The sequence below is a fragment of the Amphiura filiformis genome, chromosome 3, assembly GCF_039555335.1.
Source record: "Amphiura filiformis chromosome 3, Afil_fr2py, whole genome shotgun sequence".
Classification (NCBI taxonomy): Eukaryota; Metazoa; Echinodermata; class Ophiuroidea; order Amphilepidida; family Amphiuridae; genus Amphiura; species Amphiura filiformis.
The window spans coordinates 55,543,019-55,568,884 of NC_092630.1; the positions used below are offsets into that span (position 1 = coordinate 55,543,019).

The 25,866-nt window shown below is 38.2% G+C and overlaps 2 protein-coding genes across 3 annotated transcripts in view; both read left to right on the forward strand.

The window, feature by feature from the left end:
* The first annotated feature begins 1 nt into the window (after position 1).
* On the forward strand, positions 2 to 13,270 carry LOC140148780 (transmembrane reductase CYB561D2-like). Its single transcript, XM_072170843.1, has 4 exons — positions 2 to 191; positions 9,847 to 9,884; positions 10,372 to 10,576; positions 11,836 to 13,270. The coding sequence occupies exons 1-4, from the start codon at positions 38 to 40 to the stop codon at positions 12,147 to 12,149; spliced, it is 711 nt and encodes a 236-aa protein (XP_072026944.1). The 5' UTR covers positions 2 to 37; the 3' UTR covers positions 12,150 to 13,270.
* Positions 13,271 to 17,404: 4,134 nt separating this feature from the next.
* The window catches only part of LOC140148781 (peptide methionine sulfoxide reductase MsrB-like), a 36,673-nt gene continuing 28,211 nt past the window's right edge, over positions 17,405 to 25,866 (forward strand). Inside the window, exon 1 of one of the 2 annotated variants that reach the window (XM_072170844.1) lies at positions 17,405 to 17,642. In XM_072170844.1, the coding sequence (XP_072026945.1) occupies positions 17,462 to 17,642 (181 nt within the window). In that variant the 5' untranslated portion in view covers positions 17,405 to 17,461. Of the gene's footprint in view, positions 17,643 to 22,873; positions 23,060 to 25,866 lie in introns of those variants that run through there. The other variant, XM_072170845.1, reaches the window with a different exon arrangement.

Consider the following 25,866-nt stretch of genomic DNA (forward strand, 5'->3'; position numbering starts at 1 on the left):
GCAGTTCATTTCTAATGATAAACGTCATTGTGTACACATGGCAGACAAAATTGGCAGTGATCGGCCAAAAATTCCAGATCTACCAAAGCCTGGGTTTTGCAAGAAGTTGTTCGTGTTCTTCACCATGGTTGCACACATTGCTGCTATCGTTTTCACTGGCTATGTGGTGTTCCTTGCTTTACCTGGAAACTGTAAGTGGGTGGGTGTGGTTAAACTAAATTAATTTTTATTTTTTAAGCTTTCATCAGTTTCACTTCATGATTACAAATTTTGTTTACACTTCATTTGCTCTAGTATACTCTGTTATACTATTCAGCAAATTACTTCAGCAGTGTCAGTCTGCTCTGTCTGATTACTGCGTAAAAAGAACTTATTCACACGATGCTACACAGCTTGACCAGCGAATCGAATGAGGTGCCGATGCAAATGGATGTGATGACGTGATTCAATCCATTCAGAATCCCACTTCCGTATATGCCCTAAACTAAGACTGCGCCAAATTGGTAGACCGCTGAAGTACTGTGCTGAACTTTTACTCACAGTTTAAAGGGGGGTAACCCTATCAGTTTAGGATATGGATTGTCTTCAAACTTACATACAATTTCAAATATTGTCCCCTTTATGCATCTATGTGAGAAAACGAGAACATTTTCAGCGTAAAAGTGAATAATTAGCACAATTTTAGTAAGCCAATACGTTGGTACCATGAATTGCATTGTAGTCCGGCATCCAGAAACAACACTCCCGTCGAGTGCTTCGCCTTACCACTACGCTCATCTTTCTTGTGACAAAATATCTCATTCTTTTTATTTTAATTTGACACTGATACATTTCCTTTTAATTTAGTATATTATCATCACGTACATTTTACACTTATCTTTTATTTTAGGAACTGTTTTAATGAAAAAATGGGATTTTTATAATATTTTTAAGCGTTTATCATTATAGCGCCCTCATTGATTCGGACCTATTTCCGTTCGTGCGAATTGGCACAGGAGTAAAACGGCTCTTATTCACGGAATCATTTTTTCCTACCCAGAGTGTCGAAGGTGGTTACCAGTATAGCCTGTTTGTTTCTTGATTTCTCCGAAAATACATCAAATTGGATCGTCAAATTTCAGGATGGTAATGAGAAAAATATAATTTATTAAATAATACCAAAAACCACAGACCCTAGAAAAAAAATGAGAAAAATCAGGGGGGGGGATGATGCTGTCGATCGGGTCACGGACCTTTAAGTGGCAAACTTAAAAACAAGCTCTATGTTACACCCTTATGGCAGAGGAGGTCGCACCTGGGAAGATGAATGAGACAAGATTCTTCTAAGTGGAGTTATCATGCACTGTTATTTTAATTACTATTTCATGTTAATTAACATTCATCCAATCTATTGTTTTTACTGACTACTATGTTAATTAATAAAATATCATAAGAAAACGTTAACTATTTATTAATGTTTACCAACAATAAAAGAGTGACAAATCTACTATAATAGTGGTGCATCTGACTGCGATTCCTGTAAAACCCATTGTCACGCTTGCATGTCAATAAACAATAATAACATTTCATTATTGATCATGTTTACCATTATACTTTATCGTATTATTTACAACTGTTACTTATTAAATGAATCAGAATAACAAAGTTTGTAAAGTATCTGTACAATCAAGCCTTAATACAATAATCTCTTAATAGTTATTTAATTGATCCATGCTTGAATAATAATTTGCATATTTAAATAACCTTTTGAAACAATGTTCCTTTGTTTACTGTCTTGAATTGGCAAAATACCATAACCAAACATCGAATTGATCACTGTATATAGATGGTCACAATTTGCTAATTTCATGCATCTCACCAAAACAGAACTTAACTTATACAATAGAGCCAAGGTTAGATTTGAGCATGTTGAAATGAATTAATAAACAAATAACTTTCTTTCCAAATATATTCGAAATCATCTATGATCACATCTGAAAGTTATCTAATAATTGTGTCAATTGATTGAAATAAATCAAATGAGTTGAACTTGTTTAAACCAAATATAAAATACATAAAAGGCCTATTTAAATTGTATGTTAGTATTAATATTTACATGTACATGTATTTACACATAGGCATTTCCTTCTCATATTAACTTGTACCAAAATTACTCTCTACATAGACTTGCATGGGAGAGAGAAATGCAAATCCTTCTTTTTCAACTTTATCTTATCTATTCAGATGACTTGGCCAATGTTTTGCTAAGGTTACCACAATTTCTAAAGATTCTCTTAAATCTCCCTATAGAACTTTCACTGGAATCAGCTTAAGTAAACACAATCTGTTTGGGTGTATTCTAAGAATAGGGTTGTTCCTTTGGAGCCCAAATATCAAAAATATGAAAGGGTGTGCACTATCATCTTAAACCTATTGCTTATTAATACACCTAATATTGGGTGCCTAAACTAGAACTACTTGGTTACATATTTTCCTTTATATCTCTTTAATCATGGAGCATCGGAAACTACTTACTTTTACAAAACAATATATAGTAGGCACTTTCTACACTTGCATTTCAATCATGGCCTACAATCATTATTCCAATTATCTCAAAGCTTACAAATATAATTGGAATCATAAAAATAAATACTAATTAATCAACATGTATGCATGAATTAATGAGAGCAACATATGATCATTTCGTAATTAGCCAAAATGATCATGATGATATGCTCAATGATATCTTCAATTTAGTCAAAGTTATTCTTATTTTACTTTGCTTCAAACTTCATCAATAATCCAAAATATACTGAAACTTGAACTATGACACTATTATATCTATCTCATCAATTCATGCAAGTTAAACATTAAATATATAATTATAGAAAACATCAAAATTTGTGTACATACCTGGGAAGATGAATGAGACAAGATTCTTCTAAGTGGATTCTTCTAAATGCACTGACGTAATGCATGATCAGCTTTTTAACCCATCTAGTGGACTATACCAAAATTTATGGGGGTGGCCTATTTTCAGCCAACTTTGGGTTTGATGGGGCCCTTACACCCTCCCCCACTTAAAAGAATGGTGTCCTCACCTTCCCAGTCTGCAATTCATCAAAAAGGATATTGTTGTCGTCAGAAGGGCACAACACTCTGTTAAGACTGGTCTGGGACTGCTCTATCACGGATTGGTCCATCACGCTGTCAGAGACTGGTTCATCCCGCAGGTCTGCCACATTACTTCGGTGCACTAGTTGGACGTCTCCTCCTAGTAGCCTCGTATGATGCGAAGATCATCTGTGGTGTGGGACAGCCTGGTATCGTGGTTACCATACCACCAATATGATCAGCTCTCAGATGCTGAATGGATATGACAATTGTAATTTATGGGACATTTCCTTCCCAACGGACATATTGCAGCCCAGGAGGATTCATGCGCCTCTGTCGCCTGCTACACTCTGCAATACAATTGTCAATCCATCAGATGTCATGTGTGCTTTCTCCTTTCAGTCAGTCACCAGTCTTTCGTCCTTCAAGGTGTACTGCTATTGATTGAAGTATAGCTAGTACATCAATTCATTGACGAACTCAAGAGTTGCGGGCCTCCTTACGGAATGATGAGAGCCAACAAGGTGATCTTCCATTTGAATTACTACTTCATCAGCCCTTGGTGCTCTGAAATCTGAAGAGGTTGCATCCAGTGCATTTAAACGCACTCTAGAGCGGGTGTGCCGGGCTGGAGATGCTTCCTCATCTGATTCCTGGTCGCTGTCACTACTCCATTCAGCAGCTGGAGACTGTACATTCTTCTGTGTCTTCCGTGGTGGTAGTGATGCTTTTTTTGGTACCGGGTCTGGTGTGATACGGGGAAGGCAGTCACATGGTAGGAGGAGATTTCGATGGAGAACTTTTTTGGAGCCAGTACCATCCTCTGGTATGACTTCATAGACTGGTAAGTCTTTCCGTTTCTCATTCACTATGTAGATCTCCTCCCGCCAGTATGATTTCAGTTTTCCTGGCCCTTCATGCTTTTGTAAATTCCGTATCAACACTCTATCTCCTACCGATAGTTCTGTTGCATGCGCTTTAAGGTCGTAATGCTTCTTTCCTCGATTCGATGCTTTCTGGATTGACCGTTCCACAATATCATATGCTTCTTTCATATGGGTCTTCCAGTTATTGACATACTCTCGATGATTTGTTTCATCTGTAGTAGCTTCTGAGTTCACGCCAAAGGTTAGATCAATGGGAAGTCGTGGATGTCGCCTGTACATTAGATAAAATGGCGAGAATCCGGTAGTCTCATGGCGAGTGCAATTGTATGCATGAGTTAGCTTGGGAAGATGGGCCTTCCAGTCTAATTTCTCATTCTCCGCCAATGTACGTAGCATGGATAGCAAAGTACGATTGAAACGTTCCACGATCCCGTTACCTTGTGGATGGTATGGTGAAGTACGAGATCTTCCTACGCCAGAGAGTTGTTGCAGCTGAAAGAAGAGATGGTTTTCAAACTCCCGACCCTGATCATGATGTAACTTCCTTGGAAAGCCATACTTGAGGACAAAGTTGTTGAAGATCAGGTTAGCTGCTGTTTTTGCACTCTTGTTCTTAGTTGGGTAGGCCTCGGCGTATTTAGTGAAGTGATCCATCACAACTAAGATGTACTCGAAACCCCCTTTGCTGCGTTCAAGGTGTAGGAAATCGATACTGAGTAATTGAATGGTTCGGTGGTGCATATGGGCTTCATAGGTGCTCTTACGGGCTTGGTTGGTTTCTTCTGTTTGAGGCATGGACACCGCTTTGCTAATATAATTTTCAATATCGGCTGCCATGTGTGGCCAGTAAAAACGTTGTCTTGCCAGTTGGACGACTCTGTCAACACCTCAATGTCCCATTTTGTTGTGAAGTTCTAGGTAGACCGTTTCCTGATGCTTTTGAGGAAGAACAAGCTGGTTCATGGTCTTGGTTTTCCTCTTTAAAATGCCATCTTGATCTATATGTAAATTTCTCCACTCATGCATCATGGACGTTGTATTCTTCGTCTCGCCAGCTCTTTCTTGTGATGTAGGAAGTCGGCCCTTCTGTTTATATTGAAGAAGTCTTCCTATGTCAGGGTCAGCTTCTTGATCATGGGGCCCTTACACCTAGCTCCATTTGCCATAGAATCTCAGAAGCGACAATCGAACAGCCCGGTCGAACAGACTGTTTAGCCTGTTATGAGTCATGACAGGGAAACCTCAGTTACCGGTAACACATTTGCTAGTCAGCCAAAATGGCCTAAACCGGCAATACAAATTTACATTGAAATTTAAGGGTGTACTACACCCCTGGCCAATTTTGTGCCTATTTTTACATTTTTCTCAAAAATTAAAGCGCATTGGTGATAAGTAAGATATGTATATAGGGCCAATGACGACAACTACTGCATTGAAAATTTTATTTCAGCACAGACAACAGTTGTGGAGTTGCAGCCAAAAATGAGGGAAAACCAATATTTGATCAATAAATCAATAAACTACTTGCCTTGAGTTGCTGAATTTTCAGTGCAGTAGTTGTAGTCCTTGCCCCTATAATATACATGTCAATACTTGTCATCAATGCGATATAATTTTTGAGAAAAATGCAAAAATAGGCACAAAATTGGCCAGGGGTGTAGTACCCTTAAAAGAACCGCTTGCTCAAGGAAACCTTCATAAATGTGTTGTCTATACTTCACTTGACCCAAATATATGATTTTCTTTGGTGATGAGAGATTCGCACATGGAATTTCAGAGGGATTTTGATAGCAGTTCCATTAAAAAAAGCTGCTATCGTCATGAGACTAAGATCTAACACCCCCGTAATGCTGTTTTGGGGAATTTTGCTAGCAGAATCTTTTTGATGAAAGTCAATCTTTGACTAGATGTAACTTTGCTACGGAAAGTGCTATGACAAAAGGTTTTCAGTGTTGGCTTTCTTTACTCAAGGGCTTTAATTTGATATATAAAATGATGCAGTTTGATGGCAAATTTGAATTCACCAGCCGGGCTCAGCCCTCGAATTAAGGATCTGAAGGGGCACGGCAACTTTTTTAGGGCAAGTTGACAATTGCCTTGGATTTCCATTGAAAAGGCGAGGCAGCACAGCAATTTGTAATATTTCAAAAGGGCATCACGGCAACTGTTTAAAATTTGAGAAGGGCACCAAGGCAATTTCTCAAAAGTAAAGAAAACTCACGTTAGCAATCATGATGGATGATTTTAGTGCTTATCGAACATTGGTCTTCAAATATTGAAGTTCGCAAGTAGACAATGCGGAAAGAATTGGGAAATTCCCTTTTATTTCAGTCTGTAGCTATATCGATTTGGATTAGGTTTATACTTGTGTGCAGGGTATACCAGAATTATTCTGTCCTTTCTAACACCAAAGGTTAAGGTATTTTCCTTAAAATTGCAAAATATAAATATGCAAATTAGCTCATTATAATATGTAAATGCTACATCAGCATCCCCTGGACATCATCAGCTATCACCACAAGCATTAAGCATAAAGTCATTATAGTCTGCTCTATACTGATGAGCTTAATCATGTTCGCAAATATTTTGATATGAACGTAGGCCTATACTACAAAACAGGTTTCCTTATTTGGTAAAATATGCAAATTAGCTCATTGAAATATTTAGTGACTATGACTGAATGCACTAAAAATATGTTTTTAATTCAATGATATAACACAGTAGATTTGAAGTTGTTTTACTCCACCAGACAATGATTTTGGGCAAAAAAAACAATTTAACACCATGGAATTTATAATCATGTCTAAGTGAGGGTATATATATGAATCCAACAGATATAAGAATTAATTCGAAAATTTCCAGAAATCAAATAATAAATTATCTTAATTAGGCATAGTGTCCTTTCAAAAAGGTCATGGAAGGAAAATAATAAATGTAACTAGAAACCACAGTTGTGTTTGACCAAACACGAATATCTATGCCCGTGGCCCACACTCTCTCTAACACCCCACCAGACCATATCACTCTCTTATACTCCACCAGACACTCACTCGCTCTAAAACACCACCAGACTGGACCACACTCTCTCTAATACCCAACCAGACCCGCACTCTCTCTTATACTCCACCAGACACTCACTCGCTCTAAAACACCATCAGGCTGACCCATACTCTCTCTAATGCCCCACCAGATCCCCACTCTCTCTTATACTCCACCAGACACTCACACGCTCTAAAACACCAACAGGCTGACCCATACTCTCTCTAATACCCCACTAAGCCTTCACTCTCTCATATACTCCACTATACACTCACTCTCTCTAAAACACCACCAGGCTGACCCATACTCTCTCTAATACCCTACCAAGCCTTCACTCTCTCTTATACCTCATCAGACCATCAATCTCTCTAAAACACCACCAGACTGGACCACATTCTCTCTAATACCACACCAGACCCTCTCTCTTATACTCCACCAGACACTCACTCGCTCTAAAACACCAGGCTGACCCAAACTCTCTCTAATACCCCACCCAGCCATCACCCTCTCTTATACTCCACCAGACACTCACTCGCTCTAAAACACCAACAGGCTGACCCATACTCTCTATAATACCCCACCAAGCCTTCACTCTCTCTTATACTCCACCAGACACCCACTCGCTCTAAAACACCAACAGGCTGACCCATACTCTCTCTAATACCCCACCAAGCCTTCACTCTCCCTTATACTCCACCAGACACTCACTCGCTCTAAAACACCACCAGGCTGACCCCAACTCTCTCTAATACCCCACCCAGCCATCACTCTCTCTTATACTCCACCAGACACTCACTAGCTCTAAAACACCCCCAGATTGGCGCCCACACTCTCTAATACCTCACCAGACCCCCACTCTCTCTTATAATCCACCAGACACTCACTCGCTCTAAAACACCACCAGGCTGGCCCAAACTCTCTCTAATACCCCACCAAGCCATCACTCTCTGTTATACTCCATCAGACCCTCACTCTCTCTGAAACACCACCAGACTGGAGAATACCCCTTTAATCCCAAAACATTGTGTCCCTTTAAGCGGTTAACCTCTTAACCCCCATTGTACGCCTTGGCGTATATTTGAAGCCTTCATCATTGCAAATACAGGTAGCTACCAAAATGCTACCTATTATGATACACTGTGTTAACCGGTCGTACCTATTTTGCTTTTTAAAGCATATGAACTTTGACCTCTGGGGTTGCGGCTAGCATAGCATACTTCTAGGGTCATAGGCCATCATTGTACCAAGTATGAACCCTGAGGGCGCTATAGGAGTTGAGCTAGAGCTGTTTGAAATTTTACACATATTGCCCCCTGTAGCCCATGACCTTTGACCTTTGGGGTCGGGGGTACCCTAGGATGTATCTAGGGGCCATGGGCCATCATTGTACCAAGTATGGGCACAGGGGCTACTTTAGTTCCTGAGCTAGAGGGGTGCAAAGGACTGATCTTGAGAAGGAGGAGAAGAAGGCGAAGGAGAAGGAGAAGCCGAAGACTAAACACAACAAATACAATATCTATGCCCCGTTACACGGGCATAGATAAACAGTTAGAAAGTCGGCAAAAGTGACCTTGAGCTTTAGCATTAGGTGTCCCTTCAAAAGGTCATAGAAGGGGAAATAAATGTAAATAGAAGTCGGCAAGACTCATCACAAAGGAGTGCACAGTTGTCGGCAAAACTGTCTTCTGAGGTCAGCTTTGAGTTTAGCCTCTACTGTCTATGGTTTAGCATAGGTGTCCCTTCAAAAGGTCACATAGAAGGGGAAATAAATGTAAATACAAGTCGGCAAGACTCATCACAAAGGAGTGCACAAAGGGGTTGTCGGCAAAACTGTCTTCTGAGGTCAGCTTTGAGTTTAGCATAGGTGTCCCTTCAAAAGGTCATAGAAGGGGAAATCAATGTAAATAAAAGTCGGCAAGGACCTTAGAACTCATCACAAAGGAGTTCACAATGGAGTGGTTGGCAAAGTCCTTTGAGGTGCAGGGCACCGACGGCAACTTCTTTAGAGGGCACGGCAAGTGACTGCCGTCGGTAAAGGACATATTTTGAGGGCATTGAGGCAGTGGGGTTGGGCACCCACGGCAATATGCCGTCGGTGCCGTGGGTTAATTCGAGGGCTGGCCGGGCTTGACCTTAAAAAGCTACCGGCCAGCCGGGCAGGCAACTAGATGCCAGTCTGAAAAGTTACCGGCCAGGCCAAAAAGTTACAGGCCAATGGCTGGCTGACCGGCCCTATTTCGAACGCTGGTTCTACCGGCTTCAACTTAAGTCTAAGTAGAAGGCCTTTAGTATTTTTGAATCACAAATGTTACTCTAATTCCGCAGAGCGCAGTAGACCTTTTTCCAAATGTCTAATCCATATTGGGTCCAGCATTCAAGTCCTTAGGTTTGGCTCCCATGCCACTGCCAGTGTGGCACGGTCCCTGCGGCATTTGTGTAGAGATCGACCAACACATGGTACATGAACAGATATTTGGTGTACATGTATGCCATGTTTACTTTTCAACAGGGGGGGGTCATCTAAAAGGTTCCTTATACCCCTCAGAACCTTATTAGGGGAAAAGGAATACAAAGTCTGCTAATAACGCCAATTTTGCATTGCAAATCTCCTGTCCTCATCAATTCATTAAAAACCTTCGGTCAAGAACTCAACAAAATTATTGTCAATGCAGGTAGCGAGGTAAGAAGAAAAGTTTACAAACTTCATTTTTCTCACTCTGTTTTGTAAGTTCCTGGAAAAAATTTTAAAAACAATTATTATGCATAATTTATAATGTATAGTACCAATATTAAAATTGCATAAATTGCTTTCTTTCTCGTTCCACAGATCTATTCGCATGGCATCCTATACTCATGTCAATAGCAGTAAGTTCTGTTCAATTGTTTCTTCAATTATTTTGAGATATTGGAAACGTATTTGTAATGCATTTGAACACCATTTTATGAGGCAGATTGAAAATCAATGTGAATTCATCAACAGTTTGATGAAACAAAAAATATACACTATTTCTGTAAAAATACAATTGAAAGAAAGGCCATAGCTTTGACCATTATAAGTACTATTATTTAAACTGGTCACATTATCGTAGAACCTGATGGTAGCCCAAATGACCATCAACAACAAATCACTGGCATACTGTTAATTAGTATCTGTAAAGCTTACATTGAACATAATGACAAAAAGAGCGCTGGAAAAAACCCTTGTGTATTCAGCAGAAGTTATCAAGTAATACTAGTAGTAAAACATAATTTATAACTGTATTATCATTTGTAAAGTAAAACTTGAAACCATCTTTCTGTTGCCATTATTAATGTGTTTCCTTCCTTGCTTTTTCTTCATCTTTTCTTTCAGTTTGGTGTATTGACTACAGAAGCCATACTGTACTTTTCGCCTGAAAGCACTCTCATTCCGCAAGCATCACGGTCAACAAAAGTTGGATATCACTGGGCAACCAATACTACAGCCATTATCTGTGGTTTAATTGGACTTACTGTCATTGTATCTAACAAGTATAAAAATGGAAAGCCACATTTCACCACTTGGCATGGTACACTAGGTGGGTATAATGTGTTGAATGTTTTTGTTTCTTGTTCAGCAGGTATAGTCATTTAGTCAGATTTGTCACAAGTTTCCAAGCAGCTGGCAAATTGTTTTTAATTCTATCCATTGCTAGTGTGACACTGTTGTATCCTTTTGGATCCATCCTTTGGTTGATTGGTTCCACTTCCTGCTGGTCAGTTGGAACAGATTTTCCCTGTTTTTATAAATAAATAGAAGCCAACAAGCAGAGGAAGAAGGGCCCAACTCCATCAAAACTGTTTTTGAGATATATAAAAATACTTAATAATTAGAACAGTTTTAGAGACATAATGTTTTCATCTTCAGGGGATTTTAATACATGAACATACATTAAAAACATACATGTGAAATGATATATGATGTTTCCATGGCAACGGTATAGGTCTAAATATGAGCCAGAGTTGGGTCCTTCTTCCACTAATATGTATACTACAAATTCTAGTATCGTAAGCAGATGTGTCATAAATGTGTTATAAATAGCTACAGAAATTTGGTAATTATCTATTAATTGCCCAAGTACAAGCATGTAATAAAAAAAACCAAGAAAGTTTATTGTAGTGAAAAGCAGATTTCACAGATAAACAAAACTCTACTTTAACCCAATATTTGTGGAAGAATTTTAGAAGTCATAAACACAAAACCCCATCCTGTGTTAAGTCCAGCTTTGACCAGTAAGCACGCACATTTTTAACTTGTATTACATTATTTATGTTTCCATCTTCAGGTTTGATTACAATTATTTACATGTGTGTACAAGGTTTAAACAAACAAACAAACCGCTTGTCTTGAGTCACTGAAATTCCAGTGAAGTAACTGGATTCCTTGCCCCTGTAATATGTGACACGATCTGGTCCATGGGGCCAAAGGAGGCATTTTTGACAATTGAGTTACTGTAATTATTACATTATACATACAATAGGCTCTCATTTACTGAAAACACCAAAGGTCTAACATACTTGGTTCTAAAGTTATGAAGTTTTTTGATGCCTATTTTCTTATGTATTTTATTGTTTTTTTACTCCATATTTTTACCTTTATCTCAGTTTCATATTTGCCGCCTTTGGCCCCCATGAACCAGCTCGTGTCACATATTACATAACTTTTGTTACCAGTGTGTTATTATTTTTGAGAAAAATGCAAAACTAGTCAAAAATTTATCAAGGGGTGTACCACCTTAATCCAGCTTTGTTAAACATGCACATTTTAAACTTATAATATTTATGTTTCTATCTTCAGGTTTGATCACAATTATCTACATGTGTGTACAAGGCTTGGCAGGAACCACCCTACTCTACCCAAAACTTCTGGCTGGGAAAATCAAGCTTGCTGATCAAAAGATTTACCACGCTACGTCGGGACTGTTTCTTTATACTTCAGGGCTAGGAACCCTTGTACTTGCCTTATTCTCATCATGGTACACTACAAATGCGCATCCTGCAATGTGGTGGGTCAGCCTCTCGTGTTTGGCTTGGTTATCGCTTGTCATCATGAACCAAGTAACATCAGAATACATACCAAAAGCACTGAAGAAGCCGTCTCAGCAGTACTGACTAGTACAGGAGAACGATGATGATGATGATGCCAGCTCTTCATTTTGATACATCATTGAAATGCGACCCAGCATGATGCTTCTTGACATTGGCATACATGTATGTGGTCTTTATAACATGTGGGCCAAATGTTTATAAACAGTCTTTGGGGGTGACAGTTACTTGAATATGTGGATGGATGATGTCGCAGGACTCGTACATGAAATAGGACAACTGCATTCTGTGCTTGACAACCACATTCGCAAAAACTTATGGTTTCTGGGTAAAGGTTGTAAGTTTGAAATAATGGTAAGCTGTGAACTTGGAACATGTTTTGATATTTTGGTAATGTATGCTTTGATAATGCTGACTCTTGAGCACTTGAAATGCTTGATAATGTTTATTATTTTGTACAGAACTTATAGTTTAAATTATATACCTCATCTAAAGATTCCCGCCATCTGATTGGTTAAAAGCGCGGACATAGTTTTGACTATGCCCACAAAAGTAACTATTCCCCAGGCAGATTGTAATCTGTGTCGTTTGCATTGAAACTAAGTAATTTCACTTCCCAAAATCGATGCTTTCCACCAAACAGATGACAAGAATCTTAAGATTAGGTATATAAAACAAATATTGACTGCGTTTTATTTGGGTCATGGTTAAAATTATAGGCCCACACCCCACGGTGATCTCAAAACCATGACTATGCCCCTCGGCTACGCCTTGGGGCATAGTCATTGTTTTGAAATCACCATGGGCCTATAATTTTGACCATGGCCCTCATAGCAGTCAATATTTGTATACTAACATATAAACTTGCCGAATTGGAAGGAAACTATGTTTGTAGGTGAATTTACATTTTTCTAGCCTTTAAACTCTAAACAGTGAGTCATAAGCACTCCATTTGGTGTTGTGAACTCAAAATGGGTTGCCAGATACACAAGAATAAAGCAGAACACGATTTAACAAAAAGGTGGGAACCCTTGTTGTATATATTTTTGTAGATGCAGCATTTGTGCAACTTGTTGCCATCTTTCAAATCTCTTTCAAAGACTCTTCTACATGGACTTCTGGCACTCATATAGTTTTTAATATATAAAGATCTGAGTGAGGTATCCCTACAACGTTTTTGTCAACTGTACATATTGTACATATGTATGGTGTTCATCAAGACGGAGGAAATTTATGTAGATTCAGAATGAAATTTTTTTTAAAGGATAGCACAGTTGCTCATTTGTATTCATAATTCTGTGCTGCTTCCATTTACTATAAAAGTGGAAATGTTTGTGCCGCATTTATTTTCATGTCCTAAGCAGCTAACACAAAAATTACAACACATGAATATGTTCCTGTTAAAGGTCATTTAAGGCAGCTTAGAATCAAGAATTTAAGAACAATTTAAACAGTTCAAAATTGGCATAGCTTGAATTATTTATTGCATGAAAATTTCCACTTTTACAGTTAGGTCATAGATATGTTATGGATGATCATCCATGAAAACCAACTGATAACAGCCTGTTTCAGTTGTTTTTCATGCACACGATTACCCCGGACAAATACATATATCCATGACAACATTAGACTAGAATTTATCTCTTGAAATTGTATATATAGAATGTCAAATTATTTGTGTGTTCCAAAGCCTTAAAGAAACACTTTGTGTGCTTCATTTTTTTATAAACTTAAACAATCACAGTAAAATAATTTAACAACTTCCAATAATTGTCTAAGGAAAAGTCAATAAATGGTATAAAATCTGGATCAAAGAAGTCACTGCATGCAACAGTGTCTTTATTTATTTATGCTGAATCTTGTCACATGTACAGCACTGACATTCAATTATATATTGTAGGTACATGTAAGCTAGTCCAAATAATCAGTCCCAGAACAAAATATTAATTTCTGACATACCGTAATCGTGTTCTGGGTCTGAAGTTGCTGTTTCCATTCGAAATCTTAATGGCAAGTACAAAAGAAGCACATGGTCCTACTTCACAGGTTTTTAATCCCCTATTCATGTTGTGTGAATCATTCTATTGTGGATCATCCTTCTGACACTTGAGTGTTCGGACAACCGGAACAGTTTTGACAGCCTTTTTGTCTACCTCTCTGTTTGTAAACAGATGAGGAGATCTAAATTGTCATCCTCGCCGAATAGGAAAGTGAGCGTAATAGTATGGCACTGCCAGCGTTCGAATTAAGAATTTTTTTTGAGGTTGTCTGCCGGACAACCTCAAAAAGATATTTGGTTGTCCGAAAATATTTTTGGTTGTCCGAAATTTATATGAACTTTTTGTGCCGTAAAAATTAAGTTGCAAGTTTAAAAAAACATACACTGCCGTCAGTATTCACATGTCACACACCTTTCCCAAACTCACCTTGTTGCTATTATAAAATATCAAATATATCCAAGAAAATACAGGTTTAATGTCCATCATTTATTCATCATCAATAAATTCATATTTGTGCTGGATTTTATGCTTAAAAGCAGCAGAATTCCCCCGGGCAGAATTCATTCTTTTCAAGAAGTCAAAAGACGTAAACATGAACATCTCCATTGATAAAGTATCTCATTAATTATTCATGAGCTCATTGGGTTTTCTATGGGTTTCTAATTTTCTATGGTGTCAGAGGTCAGGTCACTCTGGTCAGGTCATGAGGTTTTACCAGGGGCCCGGCCATGTGCTAGCTAGCTTGTGTACCGTGCACCGATTGATATTGCACACCTGGTAAAGGCCAAGGTTATCATGATGTTTATAAAATACTTGCTACAAATTTATGGGAAAACAACATTTTTAGTCATGATTTCTTCTGAACATTTCAAGATTTATGCAATGCATTTTATGGTAAGCTTACTCTGTAACATTGGTACACATTTTTATGGTTGTCCCTCGGACAACTGCTGTCAGCATTTTGGGTTGTCCGACGTTCATTGTGGTTGTCCCGGACAACCGGACAACCACTTATTTCGAACGCTGGGCACTGCATGTAAGCATGATTCTGTTGTTTCTCTTAAAAAAGAGTAAACTTCTTGAGTTGCCAACATGTAGTCATACCCCAATCACACTTGATGGGGTTTAGTGTATGATGTGTGATAATGTGATTGTGTGTACTGCTTTAGAATTTCTGTGCAAAGGTAACAATATTGATTTGTTTGATCAAATTATCCCCAATCCACCCACCAATCTCCAAATTCACATTATTTGCTTTTATTTTTAGTGCTGGGGGAAAATTTTGGCAAGCTGAAGGGGACAAGTCCATTGATTTGATGCATACATTACATTTTGTACCATTTTATGCATTGGAGCCAAATTCATTTGATCTTTGAACTTAGGGTGGGGTTCAGATAAGGTTAGGGATGGGGTGGGATAGGGTGTGGTTAGGTAGAATGGTTGGCCATAGGCTGGGTTAGGCATGGGTGGGGTAAGGGAATAGGAGTGTATTATAGGATTAGAGTAGTGGACAGGCAGTGGTTAGGTAGGTTACCAGAAAGGTGGGGTGCAATGAGGGGGAGATGGGGTAGTGGCTAGAGATAGGGAAGGGTAGGGGTGAGGTTGGGGATGGGTGGGTAATGGGTAAGAGTGGGGGATCGAGTAGGGTGGGGTAAGAAGTTGGTTGGGGTAGGGTGTGGTGGGTAGGGGTGTGATGGAAATGTAGGTATTAGGTTGGGAATGGGTGCGGAAAGGAGAGGAATAGGGTACGGGGCAGGAGTGTTGGGGTAGTAAGGGTAGGGTTGGTGGTATTAGGGCTGGGTGGGGTTAGGTTAAGGAGTTTGGGTAAGGATTGTGTGAGGTAGGATATAGGTTGAGTAGGGTGAGGTTCACGGTTGTTTGATGTGACCATTTATTAGTTTTTCAAACAAAACATCATGTACAACCCAATTTTTTGGCTTAAACAGCTTAAAGTGATATCATACTAATGTATACAGATGCTTTTGAGTCATTTTCAACTTTAATTTCCCCTTATTTACAACATTATTCACTTTCACAGCACTTTTTAAAGCTTTTTCGGATATAAAATGTATCTATTTATGACAAGCTTGGTGGCGCTATTTAGATACTGGAAATTACACTTTCAGGCTTTTAATCAAAATAATTCTTTTTATTTTGTGATGAAACATGTTTATAAAATTTCTTTGTTGCTTGTTTCACCTATTCCACTTGTTTAAATGGCAGTATTGATTACCTACCCCCCGCAAATTAAGAAATATGATTTATGATAAATAGCGCCATCTATAGTTTGCAATTTCTTAATAATGAAGCCAATTCTATATGCATCAAACAACCGTGGGTTAGAGGTGGATGTGGTAGGGTTGAGGATGGGAAAGGTAATGGGTAGGAGTGTTGGCACTGTTGGGGTAGGGCTATGAGTGCCTGGGTGTGATGCATGTAGGGTGTGATAGGGGTAAGAGCAGTGTCCGAAATAAGGAAAATATGGAGGTTGTCCCGAGGACAACTAAAGCATGAATTCTGCTTGTCCTCAAAACATTTTGGTTGTCCCCAAAACATATAAGTCATGTATTTGAGTACAAAGAATCCAAATAGTGGTTGTCCAGGGGATAAGTACATAGCTCAATATGGTTGTACCCAGTGATTTTTGGACAAGAGGACAAGAGGATAAGTGCTTATTTCGATCACTGGGTAAGAGTGGTGGGAGGCTAAGGGTTAAGTGGAGTAAGGAAAGAAGTGAGGTTTGGGGATCGCTTCCTCCTATAGATGTGCCAAAATATCTCCCGCCTGACATCCCCCATATTTCCACGACAGATTTTCGGGGTCCCAAATATTAAACCGTACATTGTCTAATCATGTGATGTGAGTGGAGCGAGCTCAAAATGTTTTATATTTTTTTATGTTTTTCTACACCTTTTTAGGGCGTAATCTTGGGGGCAAAATATCAAACTGGTGAAAATTCACTGATCACTCAAGTTCGCCCCACCCACTTTCGACCTGCCAAGAAAATAATGCTTGTTCCTTCATTTTGGCATGCCCAAAATCTTTGCCCCCACCACTATAATTCATCACCCGGGGGATGTTGTATATATTTATTTTGACCATAATCTGAACCCTGGATCTGAACAAAACCTGGCCTAGTAAATTCGAGTCCTGAAACAGCCCTGGCCTGAACAAATTTAAAATTAAAATGTCGCCCTCTGTTGATACCAACTGTGGTTGATGGAAACAAAATTGAACAGACCCTCAAGACCCTGGGAAATGTCAAAAAGTGCAAATGTTTTTGTTTTGGAAAAAAAAATCATTTAAGCTTAACACATTCCGGCCCCTCCGGTGAGGATATTCTTGATCTCGTTAGTGTTCAGTATCAAAGTGTGAGCTATGTTTTGCTTACGGCAGTTCTCACGTATATTGTACTCTTTACAAGTTTGTCAACGATCAACTTATCCGGCTGTTCTGCTGAAAACGACCGTGCAGACGACAAAGTCAAAGACGGACAGAGTTTGTAACTCCAACTTGAACTTGCTGGCAAAGAGGACTATTTTCTATTCCCAGCAGCATCGTAAGTCTCTTTTATTTCTCAATTTTCTGTATGCATTGCATTGTCATATAATCAGTGATGACTGTTTGGAAAAGAAATATAGACAAAATAATATCATGAATTATTGAATACAGCATTTAATTTCTAGAAACAAAAAGCAAAAGTTCTGTTCGCAAGTGCAAGAAAAGACAAAATATTGATTTTCCCAGAACACTGAAGAAAGTTTTGGAATTCCATGGGAGAAGGCTCTGGAAACTTTGAGCAGAATGACACACTTACAATACATTTAAGGATACGATACATGATTTACCGACAAGTGACTTATTTCGGAATGCGATCATGATTTTTGAATTAAAAAAAGTTTTCACAGGCTTCGTTGGGATTCGAACCAGCGATTCGGCGTCTTGCGCTTTACCGCTCGGCCACGGTGGCAGTTGAGTGGAGGAGTGTAATGATAAATGATAAATCTCATAATGCCATCTTTAGCCTTTTGTTTAAAAAAAAAGACGCGTTTTGTAAAGATAGATTAGCCGTTTTATGCATAAAGAGCACGAACGTTTGGGAAAGGTTTCAAACAAATAATAAAGACACTGATGTGATGATGAAATTGCGTAAGTTGGGAAATATCTGCGTCGCAATGTTTTGTTTTGGTTTTAGGAATTTGACCTTAAAATTTACGACTTCATGACATTAATTATCATTCGAAATCAACAAAAGATATTTCAACAGTATATGGCCTCATTCTTTCTCTAATATGTTTTGTACATGTATGTGAAATAGCTTCAACAATGGTTTGCTGCATAATGGTAAAAACAGCCTTGACCTAAAAAAGGGCGAGAGGTACCATATTTACCGATTCAGGCTAAATTTAAAATTGATATAAAACGTTTGTTTTTTGATAGATTACAAAAATTAATTTTTGTCATATAAAGAAATTGTATCTGGCGTGAATTACACTACAGTTTTTTATTCTTAAGGCTCTTTAACTTCTTCAAATAATTTTTTAAATGATAGAGTGAACCCCCTGGCCCTCTATAATTATGCACAAAAGATCGAGTCCCCTTAAAGGCTTAATGTACGATTTCCTTCAAATTTTAAATTTGTCATTATACTCAAAATGCTGAAATAAAACTAGTAATAATGATCGGGAATGGTTTCTGTCCATTTTGAGCTGAAATAACGAGGTACCGTAACGTGAAAGAAACACTGCTTGTTATTTTGGCCGTTTAACACACAGTTCTATGGGCTATGAATTATGCCCGGAATTATGACTTTATGTCGAACTTTGCTCTGTTTACCTATAAACACAACAAATTTGGCTGATTCCATTTAGGTGCAAGTTGTGACATGTGTAAACATTACAAATACTAGTATGCAAAAAAATCAGGTTTGAAAAAAAAAAACAATCTCATATTATAAGATCGTACATTATGACTTTAATGCGCACAACCCACACAAGTTAGCGATATGGTGAACTGAGGCTACTGACTATGCCATGGCCATGGTCCATGCATGCATGGCACACACCGACATCGCCTGGCTAATAATTACTTGGTACTGCAGAGATACTAAAATCAATACCCAGGATCGATACACGTGAATGTGCTATACAGTATGCACGATTTGATATTTAGACGAAAATCTTTGGATACCGGTGTAGAAAATGATGAATATCTCCGTAAATGATTTCGTCTAAAGAAACCAGATTTGGTTCCTTGCACTTCTTGAATATATATGTTCAACGGATATGATAGTCGTTAGCTAGCGTCTTGAGAAAGAAGCTTGCGTCTTGAACTCAAAAACTTGACACAAATTCTGATTTTATATGTGCCGAACTATAGTGCAGTGTAGGCCAATCATGGAGGTAGTCTAACCCGGTAGTCTAAAAGCAGATGAACTATGGCGTATACCATGCTCACTTACACACAGCGAGGTCAGTCACCGGGCTATTGTCAGTAGCCTTAGTCAGATATCCTTTGGCCCATTATGCGTCTCAAAACTATTAAACAGGTCAGAACAAAATGGCCATGCGTGGTGGTGGATTCAACCTACCATGGTGATTTCTGCCATGAAGATATCGGGGCGATGACACTGTGTGGCATGAGATTTATTATTTATTGAAAGTGGTGTGTCATGTAGGCCTACTGTGTGTAACAAATTTATGATTTTTTTTGTCCTCTGCAGCCACATAATTGTATGGGAGTTTATTTTGCAACTTAAAAACACTGATCAGGTCCGGGCATCACAAAATGTAAAGTATTACTCCCGGGGTATTACTTCAGAACTCTAGTGCTTCGAATTTGCACACAAATGGATAGTTTAAGCATTTTATGCTAAAGTTTGTATTATCAAGGGTCTTTCAGATAGCTCTATTTTGGTCAAAGCCAAAAAGGGGGGTCTAATTTGAGGACTAATTGTTCAAAAAAGGGGCTCATCAAGCAGGGGTAGCGCTAGGTTTTAAAACAAGGGGTCAAAAATTATGTGATAGCATGGGACCAAAACAATAGAAATAAAGGGTTCAAATGACCCTTTAGCAACCTCTAAATGGTAATTTTGTGCGCCAAAAGCTAAAAGAATGCGCCTATGACCCCATGGCGCAGGTTAGCGCTACCCCTGTCATCAAGTTCAGTGTAGGCTACTGAAAAAACAGTGGGTCATTGGGTGTAGGATTTGCCAAAAATACTGTGGTCTTTTCATGGGCAAATGACGTATGTCAATATATGGGAGTGCCCCCCCCGGATTTTAATCAAATTGGACATTCAGTTGCGAGTAATTTAGGGCTGTGCAATAATTATGAGCCCCGGGGTAAAATATTCAAACAGCTCACCAAAAATCGCTTGCCCGCCAAAAAATCTTTGCCCCCCCCCTTGAACATGCCAAATTTGTTGGATCCCAATTTGCAAACCTTAAAGGTCCGTAACCCGATCGACAGCATCATCCCCGATTTTTTTCATTGTTGATGAGGTTTTGGTATCACATAATAGATACTATTTTTCTCATTACTATCCTGAAATTTGACGCTCCAAGTCGATGTATTTCGAGAAATCATGAATCACAGCGGTTTTTACAGGTATACCAGTTTGTAAACAATGGTAAATACTTTGGAATTCTGGGAGGGAATTATGAACGAAATATCAGTCACCGCAACAGCTACTTTGGTTTCACGTCATACACATTCTGTGAAAAAGCGAACCACACTAACTGCTGAGGAGACGGTTTGCCGTATATAGTTATTAAAACGGCAAGAGTAAGTGTGGTGTGCTGAATAGCTCAATTGACTAGCGCTTTGTTTTTTTTACCGAGAGGTACCCGGTTCAAAACCCGGTCTCGGAAGGTTTTTTTCCTCTCCATTTTACCCAAACTTTTTTATATTCATTTGAAATGTACATATTGCAAGGGGAAATATATTTTGTTTCCTTTTTTTCTGAAACGGTACGAAAATAAAAACATTTTCCGTTCACAATACAAACTATCGGTCCATTTTTCCTATTCCACTCCGTATTAAACCAGATGACCTCTACAAACCCCTGCATGCTACGCTATAGGACCAGCAACAGCCGTCGGCGGTTTAGTGTTAAAATCAGGAAAATTGTAATAGTCACAATTTATGCAGGGGTGGATATGGATTTCATATATATTTGTACACTTTGTGTATTTTTTTCGTGAATTTTGATGGCTGTTATACACACCGACCGATTTTTTTTGTACTAAAAATACTACAAAATCACCCCTACCACAAAACACGCGACCTTGCATAGGACTGAGCTAGTCTCGCAGTGCACCAGCAGCTCTCTGCAGAAAAACTGCCCTGGAAAAGGATTGCAGTGTCGCAGCAAATATGCAGAGGTGTCTGAACCTAGTTAACGTTTTTATATTAACTAAATTTACCCTAGTTTACTTCAATAAGTAAACTATAAGCTCCGCCATCAGTTTCAATTTGATAACGGTAAGATATTTCAGTAAGTTTTCAGGTCAAAATTTCTCTGCTTGTCAGCTCACGTAAACTCAAGGTTATTGAACGCTGTTCTCCACATAGGATATTTTGGTTGATTCCAGTTTTCAGCGGGTATGATTTTATAAAAATTTTACTACGTGGCATGATTATATATGCTCAGTGTCCGAAATAAGGAAAATATGGAGGTTATCCCGAGGATAACTAAAGCATAAATTCTGCTTGTCCTCAATACATTTTGGTTGTCCCCAAAATGTGTCATACTTTCGGAGGTAAAATATAGTGGTTGTCCAGAGGATAAGTACATAGTTCAATATGGTTGTCCCCAGTGATTTTTGGACAAGAGGACAAGAGGATAAGTGCTTATTTCGAACACTGTATATGCTGCTTTTTTGTTTATTTTAACAAATAGTGATTACTGTTACTTATATTTGTCTTTGGATGAACTACAGAAAACATATCAGTTACTATACTTTACGTTTCAGCGCATAAAAACTATTATATTGTTCCACTCTTTGTAATACCAACCACCTACTCGTGTGAATAATGCTACAGTCTGAACGGATATGGTAAATGGTAGCAAGGTCGTCCTTCGGTTAAGTTGCTGTTGAACCTGGTATATCATGGAAGGTCGTGGTTAACCCAAATTAATAGACGTTTGTGGGACAAAGGTCGCGCCTATGCGCCACACAGTAGAAAGATTGAATTGAATACGGGCCGGGCATTGTACAGCATGTCAGCATTCGTCATTGCCTGCCCAGAATGCAATTCACGTATACCAAAGTATTGGATTGCAAATTTGGCTATTTATTCACATTTACGCTGAAAATGCTCTCGTTTTTCACAAAGCAGCATAAAGGAGGCGATATTTGATATTATTATGTAATTTTAAAGACAATCCATATCCAAAACCAATAGGGTTACCCCCCTTTAAATGGTCTATATATGTTGTGAGTGCAGCGAGCAGGAAAATTTGTATATTTAAGCGTTTCCGCACTCTACCGCTTTCCTAAGCCTTTTAGAGCGTTTTATTAAAAAGGCGCCCTATGAATGTGTGCCAAAAATCGCTTGCCCCCTCTCTCGGCTTGCCAAAAATTGCTTGCCCCCCCTCCACCCCGCCAATTTTATCCTCCCCAGGGCTCATAATTTATTGCACAGCCCCTTATAAAGGGAACAAATCTTGCCTATTCCCTTTTTAAAGGAATTCTTATCATATGTGTTGCCATATATGTCATGATCTAGAAACACTTGTTTACATAAATCAGGAAGTGTGACCTTGTAAACATGCATGCCCCATAATACATGTGCAATGAATGATATTGAACTCAGCTGAACTTGTATGGCGGGATATACATTTCCATGACTGGTTCAATTATATCTGTTGCCAAATTTCACATGTTAATTACTTTGTCATTATTGATTTGTATAAACTGTCAAACTAGTGTTGCAATGGGAGGGGAACAATCAACAGAATCAGGAGCCACAGGTATGTTTGTTTGTGATGTAAATGTACTAATGCAGGGATATGTTTCATATTCCTGAAGCTTGTGTACAGCTAATGCAATATTAAAATTATTATTAAGCCCGGAAAGGTGGGCGTAACTGGGGGGGAAACGTGCCGGGCGCTACCACTAGGGGGCGCCAAATCGGCCTCACTTACAAAAATATTGAACCTACCATTTGGAATGCATGAGCATGATTACAATTTCATAAATATCTTATTAGTATTAAAATACACCCCCACATTTAAAGCCATATTATAACATTTGCTGAGGAGAACGCCCTCAAAAATTTTTTAAATTCTGGTTTTTACACGATTGTAATGTACTTTAGTCAATAAAGATACTCTGCAAAATCAAGACTTAAAGGGCATTTCGTGATCCACAGCCTCATCCCCCACTTTTCTCAAAAAAAGTTGAGATTTTTATATCACTGGAAACCTCTGGCTACATTAAATGTTTATACATGTACAAAATATTTCTTGCAGATTAATTCGTTTTGCAAAGATATCGTGAAATTTGAATTTCGTTCTGGTGCACCAGAACGAAATTACAACGCATTGTCTATGGAGCAGTGTAATACACATAATCATGCATAACTCGCAAAACGCAAAAATCGGAATCAACTGAAATTTTGGGAATAGGCTTTTTTCGTGGATATGTACTGAAAAATGTCATAAAAAGAGGATGCTAGGATCACGAAATCCTCCTTTAAGGTGCTGTAGTTTTGTCAAAATCCGTGATTTTGAATAAAACGATGGAACCGGTGTTTTATTATTACGATGGAAATATTAGTCAAACACGTATGAACAGTACGCATTACACGGCGTCATGGTATACACATACACCCGAGGATCGTACCGTATTACAACCGCTGGGAGTAACATGCATGGGCGCTAGTAGTAGTACTGTAGTAAATTACAATTTTCTATGCTTTACCTCATTTGTTCGGCTCAAAATTAAAAGGGGATCTGACAGTAAACGCTAACATTTTATGGAAAATTAATACTTTTACAGAAATGTTATAAGGCCAATTACAATTGATTCTTAGTTTCCTGTTTCCCGCCCGCTTCCAAAGTAGAGAATTGCAAAATATTTTATTATTTTGATCATATCATCTATAATGATGACTAAACATAGTAACCTAATTGTACCATTAGGCCTGGCAAAGTTGATTTTGAGTTTCCCGTCGCCCGCCCGCACTTCATTTTTCGGGCCCGCACTTGAATTCATTATTGCGATTTTCGAATAATAAAATCGATGAAATCCGTGCATTTTTAGTGGAAAAATCAAATTCAAAACATTGATTTCGCTACCGGCAGTAAACTCATTGCGGCCAGTTGATTGGCGTCTGATAGTGATAGCCTAGATCCTGTAGGCCCGGTTCGCCACGCTTTGTAAATATGTTGACGTCGCTGTCCTTTTCCACGTGCGTATCATATACTGGACTGACAGATTAATGCTGTCATACAGATCAATGATTCTACAGTGCTGTTCGCGAAATCGCACAATGAATAGTAATGTTTGTGCGAATTTAAAAAAAATATATTGATTCTGTTATTTTTGGATTTCTTTTCATAAATATCAATCATATATTTTAAAATAGTACTTGTATCGTTTTACATTAATTTGACTGTACAAAAATGGCAAAATTTATATATTTCAACTCTGCTCTATTGTGACACTGTTGCACGAAATATGCGGTCGAACAAAAATATTTTTCAATGTCTGATTTTTTATTCTACAGTGCTGTTTGTGACTTTGCACAATATCGTTGTTTGTGGTAATTAAAGAAATATATTAATACTGTTAATTTTATATTTGTTGTCCCAATTGATCAATTATTTATTTTAAATAGTATTCGACATAGTTTTAAATTAAATTTAATATACAAAAGAGCAAAAAATTATATATTTCAACTCCGTTGTGTTTATGACATTGCTGCAAGAACTATGCGGTATTCAACATCAACAAAACACGTACGCATGGGGTTTTCCCTTTAATTTTGTTGGCGCAAGATTCGATAGTGGAGCTGTAAAAACTTCCCAATTCATGAATTGCAATTATTTCGTATTTTGATTTCAATTTGATGGGACTTTGCTGACGTTTGTATTAAAGATTTGTCATGTACATATCAATTAAGATATGCGACAGTGGTCGTACTGTCATGCAGTGGACGATATCGCATGTCAACGTCAACTGGATAATTTGTACTTAAATCACACAAAATTATAAATAAATAAGAAAAATAATAGTAAAAAGAAAGGAATTTGTATCAATTTTGACCTTGCAGCCTCTTTGCAAGTTTATATCTTTGGTTAAACATCCTTTGAGTGAGTGAGCGGTAAATAACAACGTGTTTTACACTCGCATTTTGTCATATAATGAAAGTCACGAAAATAATGAATAATGAATAATGAAAAAGTTACCTCACTTGTTTTCAAAAATTATGTGACGGGAAACTCAATCGATTGTTCGGGGCCTTACTTATGTATAAAATCAAACATAGTAGTAAAATAATTAAATGCATGCTCCTTGTCAAAATGGCTTGACCACTTATTTTAAAATAAAGAAATGAAAAGATAATTACCGTAATAATTAAAAGTCGCCTCATCCCTGGTTTTCAACCATGAAACAGGAAACTAAGAATTAATTGTGAAGGGCGAATATGGCTTTAAGATATTCTCGGGTGGGATTTTGTTTCTTGCCCCGGGCGCTACCAACCCTAGTTACGCCACTGGGTGGAAAGTTGTATTTTGTGATCCACAGCCTCATCCCCCCACTTTTCTAAAAA

Bases quoted from the DNA above. Each gene is read 5' to 3' on its own strand.
- LOC140148780 (XM_072170843.1), top strand. From the start codon at position 38: ATGGCAGACAAAATTGGCAGTGATCGGCCAAAAATTCCAGATCTACCA. The intron at 9,885-10,371 runs GTAAGTTCTGTT...CTTTTCTTTCAG, and splicing joins CTATACTCATGTCAATAGCA to TTTGGTGTATTGACTACAGA. The intron at 10,577-11,835 runs GTGGGTATAATG...TTCTATCTTCAG, and splicing joins CACTTGGCATGGTACACTAG to GTTTGATCACAATTATCTAC.